The following is a 12549-nucleotide window of genomic DNA, read 5'->3' on the forward strand; positions in this document are numbered from 1 at the left end:
GTCAGAAGATAACGGTCAACCGTCGGGCAACCGGGCGTTACATCACGTGTGATGGTTTCAGACAAACGCTTGGGTAAAACTGAGGAAAAACTAAGGAGCTGGGGAAAACTGAGCACAACTAAGGAACCGAGGGCACGAAAATAGAAATCCCTTTATTCTACCTCCTCTAAATGACCTCAAATTTCATACAGCTGATCTTCTATACATAGATAGATAGATTGTTTCGTTTTTATATTTTTCGAACTTTTTATTTCCCTTTATAATATCCAATTGATTTTCAGGTCAAAACCTCGAAAAATAGCATCATGTATGGCATCATTTTCGCCATAAATTTCAAATTTTGTGAAACTTTCCCTTTTAGATATTCCTTGTTGTTATAGATATGGCATAATGTATGCCAAATTTGGTTAGGTCTCACTGAAACCAGCTTTTGTAACAAGTTAGGTTTTTTCGACCTTCTCAAAAGGGATTTTTTTCTACCTTCTCTAAATGACCTCAAAAATCATACAGACGATCTTCTATACAAAGATAGGTAGATTGTTTCGTTTTTACATTTTTTGAACTTTTATTTCCCTTTATAATACCCATTTGTTTTCAGGTCAAAACCTCGAAAGTTAACATAACTAGATGGTGAACCCTTCCAAACTTCAAATACAGAGATAGATAGATTGGTTCGTTTATCATTTTTACCGTGAATAGTAATGGCTACAAGAAATCGGTGATGGTCTATCATTTTTTGCGTGAAAAGTAATGGATACAACAAATCGGTGATGGTTTATCATTTTTTGCGTGAAAATTAATGGCTACAACAAATCGGTGATGGTTTATCATTTGGGATTTTCGTGAAAATTAATGGCTACAACAAATCGGTGACGGTTTATCATTTTTTGCGTGAAAATTTATGGCTACAACAAATCGGTGATGGTTTATCATTTTTTGCGTGAAAAGTAATGCCTAAAAGAGTTTATAATTTTTAGCGCGTGAAAATAAATACGTAAAACCGCCCTTTAGCATACTTAGAGAGTGGAAGGTAACCGCCGACAGAGAGAGAGAGAGGGTTATCCTGCCGTTAGATCATACGATCAACGGTCGGCGGGCACGATCCGCGTGACATGGGCTAGACCAATCGGGGCAATGTTGCACGTGTGAGAGAATTTGTGGAGGGAGAGGGCAAACCGAGTAGGATCAAGAAACCACGGGCACCTATGTAATAAACAGACTAAGGGATTCAAATATGAGATTTAAAAAATGGAAAATGCGTGTTTTGTAGAATAAAACCCATCTTGGCCTATCTCAAACTATTTGCAATACAAATATACATGAGTGTGAGAATTGTGGCCTCATTTAGACAAAGTATGTTTTGGGGAAAGCTGTTTTGGGAAGGGCTTATTGTGGAAAACCATGCACCTTCATAGCTACTAGGTGATTTGAGAAGGCCTTTGAGAAGTGGCAATTTGTGGTAAAACTTGATTTATCTATGACTTATCTATGTTTTGAGAACTGGCAATTTGTGGTGAAGACTCCATGAGTATGTGCCACTATTTTTCGGAATTTTTGCACATTAAATGACTCATTTAACTAGTTAATCCCATTTGTTGACTGTCTGTTGACCAGCTACTTGAGGGTAAAACTGAGCATATTGCACTAGCCCGTCTTAGCACTCAAGGGGAAAGCGAGCACACAAAAAATGCTAGTATAATGCTCGAGGTTAAACCTGAGTATATCTAAATTTCCAGGGTTAGACTAGAGGACGCGAGTTGAGGTGCAGAAATGAAAGAAGTGCAATATATGACTCGTAGACGCCGGTCACGGTGCGAAGTCGAAGACGTGCAATCGTGGACGCGTGGCGCATTGCGAAGTCCAAGACGTGCGACGTGCGGCGGTGGACGCGTAGGACGCGGGTCGCATTAACCACCCATTGCCTTTATAGACGCCTCCTCCCACTATCTCTGTCACTCTCACTCGCCTACGCAACGCCGCCTCTCTCACGTCCCATCATCTTCTCCAAAGCAAAAAACCCTCTCCCTCTCCTCTGCCGGCGAGATGGACAAGGAGAATCCCAATCCCATCGTCCACGGCGCCGTCGGCTCCAAGCGCGACGCCTCCCTCTTCGACGCCGTCCCCTCAACGGACGTCGCCGCCGCCTCCGCCGGTGCATCGGAGGCTGCCGCCGCTGATCGCGGTCGAGATCCCGCCGGGATGGGACCCCTACGAGCCGGTGCCGTACGTCCCGCCCCGAACCGCTACGACACCTCCATAGAGGACCCATGGAACGAGGTAACTACGGTTTGCTTCCTTTTTGTTCCCCCTTCCTTTTTGAACCCTATTTGTGCTGGTGTAGATGGATCTGTGGATGGATGAGTATTGGGCTAATATTTGCGCCGATTTTATTCCATTTTGCTTTGATCCCTCCTTGATTTCGTTCAAGATTTGGGTTTCGGCCGTTCGGTTAATTTATGCAAGTAATAATGGGATCTCAATCAGTTAATTTATGCAAGTAATCATAGGATCTCAATCAGTTATTTTATGCACGAATCAAAAGATATCAACCGTTTAATTTTGCAAATAACTGGAATGTGTTCAAGTTCGGATACGGAATACATTCGGTGGGCACAGATTTTTACAGGAGGGTTCAGCGAACCATTTACGTGTACAAATCTGTTGTGCATGAGCTTTGGTTCGCTTACACCGTCCCTGTAGACATATAATCGTGTCCACTCTAACCGAGGCTGCCTCTGTTTTTCCTAACTTTGTTATCATGCACGTTTGCAACTCATTCACTAATAAATTCCCGTTTGATATGGATCACTGTATGCAGCGTGACGTCGGCAGACGACGAGCACCATGACGTCAAGACTCGCCAGTCTTTGCGGAGGCTGCAGGGTCGGCCCGATATGTCTCCTACCTCGACGTCGCCAAGGGTGTCTACAGTGCCCCTTCGCACTAGGAGGCTCGGCGGCACCGACTTCAGCTGCGTCCTCACGCATGCCGAGAACATCGGCCACACCAACCCCAAGGTCGGCGCGTCGGTGAACCCCAACTCCTTCCGCGCCAAGCACTTGGCGCTCGGCATGCACCTCCGCGGCATCCGGCGGGTGGAGATCTCCGGCGGGCGCATGCCTCCGCTCAAGCCCAAGGCTCCCAAGGGGAGCAACAAGTGGAGGCGAGAGGCAGATGGGGTAGGCGGAGTCCCGGACGTGTCTTCTTCGCCTCCTCCATTTTGTTGTTGGGATCCCTTTGTTGTTAGCTAGGGATCCCTCGTTGTTATGTTGTTAGTATGATGGTCTTTGTCGCTTGTGAAGAACCTCGAACCCTACTATGTTTGGCTGCTGAATGCAGCTTATTATCTATATTATCTATCCCTATTCTACTATATGACCTTGTGAATTTATCGTACATTCCCTGTAGATTTGCTTCTAGATTTAACTACATACATATGGACCAGATGGAGTACTAGATTGGGCTCCCTACTAGATTTGCTGCCATATTGGGAAAACAACCAGGGCCAAAAGGCACAAATAATAATTGAAGAAAGACAGAAATGCAAGCTTCTCTAGATTTGATACTAATTATGTGAAAAAAGGCAGAGAGAAGGAGGCAGAAAAGGTACTCTTAAAAGGGAAATGCCAATGGCCGAGAGAGACAAAACCCAGCTCCTGCTCACGTGCAACCAAACGCTATCTCGTCTGTCCCACGCGGTCCCTTTCTACTGCCCCACGCGATGCGGGTCCACACGACGCGGCCCCACACGTCGGCACGGAGCGGTCAACTTAACGGGAATCCCGCCGTCTCGACGCCTTCATGCGGGTTTCAAACAAGCACTTGGGGAAAACTGAGGAAAAACTAAGGAGCTGGGGAAAACTGAGCACAACTAAGGAACGGTGGGCACGAAAATAGAAATCCCTATATATATATATATATATCCATGGTGCCCGGGCACCAAACGTGTATTTCGTACATACCTGGAATGTACGTGTCTAAATTACACATACCTAAGGTTTACATACCTAGCATATACACATACAAATTACACATACATAACATTTACATACTTAACATACACACATGCAAGTTACACATACCTAACATATATATACACGTATCAGTGTACGTACACCTTAGGTATGCAATACCTTAGGTATGTATCACTTGAGTATGCATATCTTAGGTATGTATACCTTAGGTATGTGTAATTTAGGTATGTATACCCTCAGGTATGTGTACTACAAAGAAAAAATATGCGTATCTACGTATGGTGCCCGGGCACCATGGAGCACCAGTTAATTTACCTATATATATATATATATATATATATATGATAAATACTTCCTACTCCTGGGTAACTACACCCACGTCTCATATACTACCATACGGAAGTATATAACATACTTTATTGGTTTGAGTATGTTCGTACACTATATCTAATATACTCCATACCAACTTTGGTGAAAAAAAATTAAATACACCCATAGTTTGCAATATATATACAAAATACATGCATATTTATACGTAAATAAATAGTGTACGTAAAAAAATGTACATACTACCTACAAAGTAGTATATACTACCAAAATATTTTTATATACTTCATACTACATGTATATACTCTTCGGTATGATAGATACTACCTAGATTGTGTGAAACACACGTGGGAGTAACTACACCCGGGTGTAGTATGAATATGTCATATATATATATATATATAAAGGAAAAGTAGAAAATCTAAAATGAATTTGTAAAAAAAGAAAACATAGAATGACTTGGGAAGGGGCGATGAGATCTCCACCGTCGTCGTCGTCTCCCTCCGGATCCCTCTCATCTCCATAACTTTCGCACGCACCCACAACTGCCTGGCTCATCGCCGAGTCCAACATCATCGCGCACGCAGGCCACCGACCGCCACCGCGCGCCAGATCCCACGTCCACCCCGCCTCCGCGGCCGGAGGCGGCGACCGGTGTGCGTTGGCCGGTGCCGGCAGCCTCGCCGGGGCAAGATGAGCGGGCACGACTCCAAGTACTTCTCCACCACCAAAAAGGGGGAGATCCCCGAGCTCAAGGAGGAGCTCAACTCCCAATACAAGGTCACCCTTCCTCACCTCGCCGTCTCCTCCCCGTCCCTATCTCATTGTGTATACTTGCCGTGCCTGGGGACTGGTTGGCCTGGATCCAGATCTGGCCGGCGGTGTTGCGTGCCCACGCGCGGGCGGTTCGAGATCTGCGGCCTCTCGTCGGTTCTCCACGCGATTAGGTTCTGTTAGGGGGATTGGTTTTGGCGCACAGAGCAAAGATCTAGGTGTCACGTCTGCAGCGAAATGAGCTTAAATTTACCTAAATCAGTGCAGGATCGGGTTAGAATTGATCGGACGGATTTGGGTTTGAATTGTCTTGGAGCTAGATAGATTAATGGACTGAGTTCTGATCCAAGCAGGATTAATTTGAACTGAGTGACTGCTCCATGTCTGCTTAGATGAGTTGGCAGGGTGGCCAATCTGCTGATCTTAAATGTATAACTTCTGTATAAGGTACTCCAGTAGAAAATTGGAAGTTCATATGCGTGGCAGTGCATTACCTCCACCTAGTTCACCACGCTTTGTGCAATTGCTTACCTCCATGACTCCAGATATGCATTGCTGTAGACGTAGAAATGGGACCTTGTTGCTGATAAAAAGTGTCCATCCTTTATCTATACGTGGTTTGTGCAAGATAGTTATAACAGCAAAGAGGAATGTTTGGGCATCATTTTTCCACGTTTTGCCAACAAGATGTACACCGTTTCGTTTTGGTGGCCTGGTGAATCTGACATGCCTATCTATATCCCACTTGCTAGTTGTTACGCAAGGATTGTTTCCATCTTTTGCTACATTTTGCATTGGTGCATGTTTCATGTAAAATGTGTGTTCAATTGATCGGACGGATTTGGGTTTGAATTGTCTTGGAGCTAGATTTATGGACTGAGTTTCTGATCCGTCTCGAGGCTTTGAGTGAAAGCAAAATTGATTTGAACTGAGTGACTCCTCTATGTCTACTTAGATGAGTTGGCAGGGTGGCCAATCTGTTGATCTTAAATATATAACTTCTGTATAAGGTACTCCAGTAGAAAATTGGAAGTTCATATGCGTGGCAGTGCATTACCTCCACTTAGTTCACCATGCTTTGTGCAATTGCTTACCTCCATGGCTCCAGATATGCATTGCTCTAGACGTAGAAATGGGACCTTGTTGCTGATAAAAAGTGTCCATCCTTTATCTATACGTATGCGTGGTTTTTGCACGCGGTTTGTGCAACATAGTTATAACAGCAAGGAGGAATGTTTGGGCATCATTTTTCCACGTTTTGCCAACAAGACGTACACCGTTTCGTTTTGGTGGCCTGGTGAATCTGACATGGCTATCTCTATCCCACTTGTTACGCAAACATTGTTTCCATCTTTTGCTACATATTGCGTTGGTGCATGTTTTATGTAAAATGTGTGTTCAAATGCAATATCAGTGAACATTTTGAAACTTTTGAAAGCATACATTTTTTGTCTTGTGTTAAAATGTAACAATGTACATTTCCGGTCTTTAACGTGAAAACAGCTGAGTGATACGGTAGGCCATGTAGCAAGGCTGGTTGGACTATATACTGTTGTCAATCAATCATCAGCCATAGATCCCATATTTTTTATGCAGATATAAATGCAGAATTATATATGTTTGCCTTGACTTATTCAGTACAGTAAACCACATTTCTGCAATTTCTCGGATCTGATGTACTGTTGGAAACACGGTTTGCAGGATAAGAGAAAAGATGCTGTCAAGAAAGTCATTGCGGCGATGACTGTTGGAAAAGATGTCTCATCATTGTTTACAGATGTTGTGAACTGCATGCAGACGGAGAACTTGGAGCTGAAGAAACTAGTATATTTATATCTCATCAACTATGCTAAAAGTCAACCGGACCTAGCCATACTTGCTGTGAACACATTTGTTAAGGTAAGAAATTATAGCCATACTAGAAATAAACATCTATGTAAATAAATAAATAAAGCTGTGACATCATGAAACATATGATGTAGAACAAGCAGGTAATAAGAAGATTGTTAACCCAATTTTTTTGCAGGATTCACAAGATCCAAATCCACTGATTCGTGCTTTAGCTGTGAGGACAATGGGTTGCATCAGGGTAGACAAAATCACAGAGTATCTGTGTGATCCTCTTCAAAGATGCCTCAAGGTGTTTACCATTGCCTGTACAATATTTTCCAAAAAAGGCTCTTCCCTTGTGTAAATTCTATAATCGTGTCTTGAATTTTCCACAGGATGATGATCCATATGTGCGGAAGACAGCAGCTATCTGTGTTGCTAAGCTTTATGATATAAATGCTGAGCTAGTGGAAGACAGAGGCTTTCTAGAGGCCCTGAAGGACTTAATTTCTGACAATAATCCGATGGTAGTTGCAAATGCTGTTGCTGCGCTGGCAGAGATTCAAGAGAGCAGTGCTCGCCCAATCTTTGAGATCACCAGCCATACGTTGACGAAGCTTCTGACTGCTCTGAATGAATGCACAGAGTATGATGCAGTTCTTGCTATATTGATCTGAAATTCTGCTTTTTTTTTATTGTAAGCGTCTTAACATATTTGATAATTTTTGCAGGTGGGGACAAGTTTTCATTCTTGATTCTCTGTCAAGGTACAAAGCAACTGATGCCAGGGATGCAGAAAATATAGTGGAACGAGTTACACCTCGTCTACAACATGCGAATTGTGCAGTTGTCCTTTCTGCTGTCAAGGTACTTAACCTGATTCACATGTACAAGAACATAGTAAGGTCTTTGAAAGTGCTGCATGTAGTTTGTGGATGTGGAATTCTGTTAGCATAAGAGACGACGAATGAGGGAGGAGAGATTGATAAACTACCGCCTAATTGCTTGCTTCATAATTGGTACATATGCTGTCAAATATATATGAGGAACTAGTTGACCCCTAAGTAATGCAGAGGCAGGGGCATTGCGTCTTGGAGGTCTTTCGAAACTAAATTATCAGGGTATTTAGGCCATCAAATCTCTGCATTTCTGCTGCATGCTATAATCAAACTGCTACATTGGCTGATACTTCAGTTGTGGCCTTGAATCATGCACGTTGGCCCTTCCTGCCATGCTCTGCCACTGTGCAGAGGAGATGGATTTGATCTCTATCTAGATCTAATCTTATCTATTTCCTATTTAAATCGCTATCCTTCCTATTTAAACAATATTTCATATTTATTTGATTGTTATCTAATCCTATATTCATGGACATGACATGTTCAGTAACCATAGATTTGAACAGCGCAATGTGAGGTTGTATTGATATGTCAGGCCTGAATAGAGGTGCTGCCAGCCCTCGGTGCACGGTAGCATGGTAGGAAAAACTTGTTTTGCAGGACCCAATAATACGTACATTTCTGCTCTTTTAATTTGGTTACAAGTTCCTTTCATCTTCAAATGATATTATCATGAATCGTAGGAACCAATGGACTCTAACATTGATTTTTTAAATGTTTCTTGACCTTTTAGTTGAATAGGACTGTGATACATCTCCATCAAACTAGTTTGGAAAGCGGATTAAGCTACTATTCAAGACAACAGCAGTTGCTGTTTGTTTTTTCCTTTCAATAAATGTCCTGTTTCTTTTAGTAAGGTTTAACTTCTGTGTTATCTCTTCCACATAGATAATCCTTCTACAAATGGAGCTCATTACTAGCACAGATGTTGTACGGAATCTCTGCAAGAAAATGGCACCGCCTCTTGTTACACTCCTGTCGGCAGAGCCCGAGATTCAGTATGTAGCACTGAGGAACATCAATCTGATTGTTCAAAAAAGGCCTACAATACTCGCACATGAAATTAAGGTGATGCATTTGTGTCTCTCCGAGTTATTGTTAGTGTTAATCATGACATAGCGTGTCCGGTAACTCAATGGTATGTCTGGAAATAGGTCTTCTTTTGCAAGTACAATGACCCAATTTATGTCAAGATGGAAAAGTTGGAGATTATGATAAAGCTTGCCTCAGATCGGAATATTGATCAGGTACTTAATCTTCTGTTCTTGTGTACTCCTTAATATTGATTCGAAGAATTTTATCTCATACATAACAAAAGTACAAATAGTGTAAATAAAACATCGCAGAAACAAAGGTCGAAGGTTCAATTTATTGAGCATCTTGCTCCTTTCAGATGTTGGTACTAGATGATCTGTTTTCTATGGATTTGGATCCATAAGCTAACATAGCTCTTTGTAGGTACTATTGGAGTTTAAGGAGTATGCCACAGAGGTGGATGTTGATTTTGTCAGGAAAGCTGTCCGTGCTATTGGAAGATGTGCAATTAAATTGGACAGAGCTGCTGAAAGGTGCATCAGTGTTTTGCTAGAGCTGATCAAGATAAAGGTTAATTATGTTGTACAGGAAGCCATCATTGTTATCAAGGATATCTTTAGACGCTACCCTAACACGTAAGTGCCTTTACCTGAAACCCCCCAATTTTTTGGCGACTATGGAACTATCAGAGCTCTTCTTTTGCGATCATTTTTTTATAAAGAAGTAAATCCTTTTCTTGTCGAATATGCAGGTATGAGTCTATCATTGCAACACTTTGCGAAAGTTTGGACAATCTAGATGAACCAGAGGCTAAGGTATTAGTCTATGAACAACCTTTGTAATTTCTTGCATGTTTTGTTCTCTTAAATGCTCTTTTTTCCTCCAGGCATCAATGATTTGGATAATTGGAGAATATGCTGAAAGAATTGACAATGCTGACGAACTCCTTGAGAGCTTCTTGGAATCATTTCCAGAAGAACCAGCATTAGTGCAACTGCAGTTGCTAACAGCAACTGTCAAATTGTTTCTTAAGAAGCCAACCGAGGGGCCCCAGCAGATGATTCAGGTTGCTGTTGTCAGTTCCCTTCTTTACTTGCGCAGATGATAGATATGCTTCGAGATTGCTCAGTAAAGACTTAACTTTTGGCATGGTGTATAAGGAGTCTTTAAATATTTCCTTATTTGTCTGTTGAAACGAGGCCCATTGAAATCTTTACAGCTCTGAGCATAGTGTTGATTTGTGCCGCAACATTAATGGTTAGAATAGCCAATTCTGGTGAGAGTGAGAGAACGTTTGGTTCACAAGGGTAAACTATGTTTGCATTTCCTTTAGCCGAATGATCAATGTATGCAAAGGAACAGTTTGCTTATTCCAATAGAATGGATGTTCTGCCCCTATAATATATTATGTTTAAAAGCTTTGCGTGTCACAAGTTTTTACCTAATCAGCATAACTTTTTATAGGCTGTTCTCAATAATGCAACAGTTGAAACAGACAATCCTGATTTGCGCGATCGAGCTTACATATACTGGCGCCTTCTTTCTACTGATCCAGAGGTATTGCATGTCTACAGTTTACACCTTTTAGCCCGTGTTTTGCTGAAGGTATCCTTGCGGCCTCTGAATTATGTGTGGCTTCCCACAGGCAGCCAAAGATGTTGTTCTGGCAGAGAAGCCTGTGATCAGTGACGACTCTAACCAGCTTGACTCTTCACTTCTTGATGAGTTACTAGCAAACATTTCTACTCTATCCTCAGTTTATCACAAGCCTCCAGAAGCATTCATCAGCCGTGTTAAGGCAGCTCCTAGGGCAGACGATGAGGAGTTTGCTGATGCTGGAGAAGCAGGGTATTCGGAGTCACCGTCTCAGGGAGTTGATGGGGCATCACCTTCCTCTAGTACTGGCACTTCATCGAATGTGCCAGTGAAGCAGCCAGCTGCTCCTGCTCCGATCCCAGATCTCCTAGGTGATTTGATGGGTTTGGATAATGCCCTGGTTCCTGTTGACGAGCCTACGGCACTTTCAGGGTCAGCAAAACCTTTACAGTTTTTGCTCGAAGTTTTAGTTTGACATCTTGAGCTAGTTTTTGACTAGTTTGATTATTCTTGTTTTTTATCCCTTGCAGACCTCCACTACCTGTTGTATTACCTTCTACCACTGGCCAAGGACTCCAGATTAGCGCACAACTAGTGCGGCGCGATGGCCAGATATTCTATGATATATCTTTTGAGAATGGCACCCAGAGTGTATTGGATGGATTTATGATCCAGTTTAACAAGAATACATTTGGTCTTGCAGCTGGTGGACCACTTCAGGTGCAATGATGTGTATATTTTATAAGGTTTTTTCCTAAATTTCAGTTTCCTATACTGAACTTGGTGTCCTTTGATGAACAAGGTTACTCCACTGCAACCTGGGGCATCAGCCAGGACACTACTTCCTATGGTTTTTTCCCAGAATGTCTCTCCTGGGGCACCAAACTCGCTACTGCAGGTTGCGGTAAAAAATAATCAGCAACCAGTGTGGTATTTCAGTGACAAAGGCTCACTGCATGTCTTCTTTGGTGAAGATGGCAAAATGGAGAGAACGAGTTTTCTTGAAGTAAGATCTAAATCTTCCTTGTTTTTGCATTACTAGTTGATTTGGTTCACTTGCTGTTTGGTTTTGGACTGTTGGCTCTACGAGTTTGTTGGAAACTTTTAGAACTGCTGTGGCTTCTGTCCTTTCATCTTTGTTTACTACCTGTAGTCTAAATTGGTTTTTATCTTATGGCAGGCATGGAAATCTTTGCCTGATGACAACGAATTTTCAAAAGAATACCCCAACTCTGTCATCAACAGCATAGATGCTACCATCGAGAACCTTGCAGCATCAAATGTGTTCTTTATTGCCAAGCGGAAAAATGCAAACATGGATGTGCTGTATTTGTCGGCGAAGATTCCACGTGGAATTCCGTTCCTGATAGAGCTTACTGCTGCAGTTGGTGTTCCTGGCGCAAAGTGTGCAGTCAAAACTCCTAACAAGGAGTTTGTGCCCCTATTCTTTGAAGCTATGGAGCCTCTTATCAAGTGATGTGCAACTCAACGATATGGTTATTCCTTCAAAATTGATCACCTACCAGAGGTCTTTGACGGGCCATTGTTTCGCGGAAGCTAGTGTGAATTGTATTTGTTGTTTTTTGTATTAGAAAACAGTATTTAAACATGCCAGTTTCCTGGTTTTTCCTCTAGGGATACTCAACATGGTGATGTTGTCTTGCATAAATTGTATATCTTGCCTTGCTGTACCTGAACAAATTTTTGCTACGCCATAGCATATGAAAATGTGACTAGTTTTGAACAGCTGATGTAATACACATGTAATATTGATTCTGTTTTATTTGAGCCATGGTGTAAGCCGCTGATCGAGTTTTCTACAAATTGAGTATGAATTGAGCTTCAATAGCTACACAATCAGATTGGAGTGACATACAATTTAATCTGAACAAAACTAGACGAACAATTACACAGAAGAGTAACATTAAACGATGAGGGACTACAAGTTCAAGGTTACATTGCAGCTCCTGGCAAACTTGAAGCCTGATTCACTGCGCCAATTCTTGAGAGCTTTGCTTCGTTGCGCTCGCGTTTCAATCCGACGCGAATCAGTATCCAGTTCGCATCGGAAAGATCTTGCTTGGCGACTTCGGCCGCTGCTGCTGCTGGTTCGC

General features: G+C 42.3%; 1 protein-coding gene across 1 annotated transcript; it reads left to right on the forward strand.

The window, feature by feature from the left end:
• The first annotated feature begins 4798 nt into the window (after positions 1 to 4798).
• Positions 4799 to 12181, forward strand: LOC127332142 (beta-adaptin-like protein C). The gene is made up of 15 exons (XM_051358397.1): positions 4799 to 5081; positions 6777 to 6974; positions 7102 to 7215; positions 7301 to 7551; positions 7637 to 7772; positions 8693 to 8872; positions 8959 to 9051; positions 9263 to 9474; positions 9591 to 9654; positions 9726 to 9905; positions 10304 to 10396; positions 10485 to 10867; positions 10966 to 11155; positions 11238 to 11441; positions 11616 to 12181. Exons 1-15 carry the CDS (start codon positions 4995 to 4997, stop codon positions 11910 to 11912), a joined length of 2682 nt encoding a protein of 893 aa, XP_051214357.1. The 5' UTR covers positions 4799 to 4994; the 3' UTR covers positions 11913 to 12181.
• Positions 12182 to 12549: the final 368 nt, after the last annotated feature.

This window comes from Lolium perenne, chromosome 4 (assembly GCF_019359855.2).
Source record: "Lolium perenne isolate Kyuss_39 chromosome 4, Kyuss_2.0, whole genome shotgun sequence".
Classification (NCBI taxonomy): domain Eukaryota; kingdom Viridiplantae; phylum Streptophyta; class Magnoliopsida; order Poales; family Poaceae; genus Lolium; species Lolium perenne.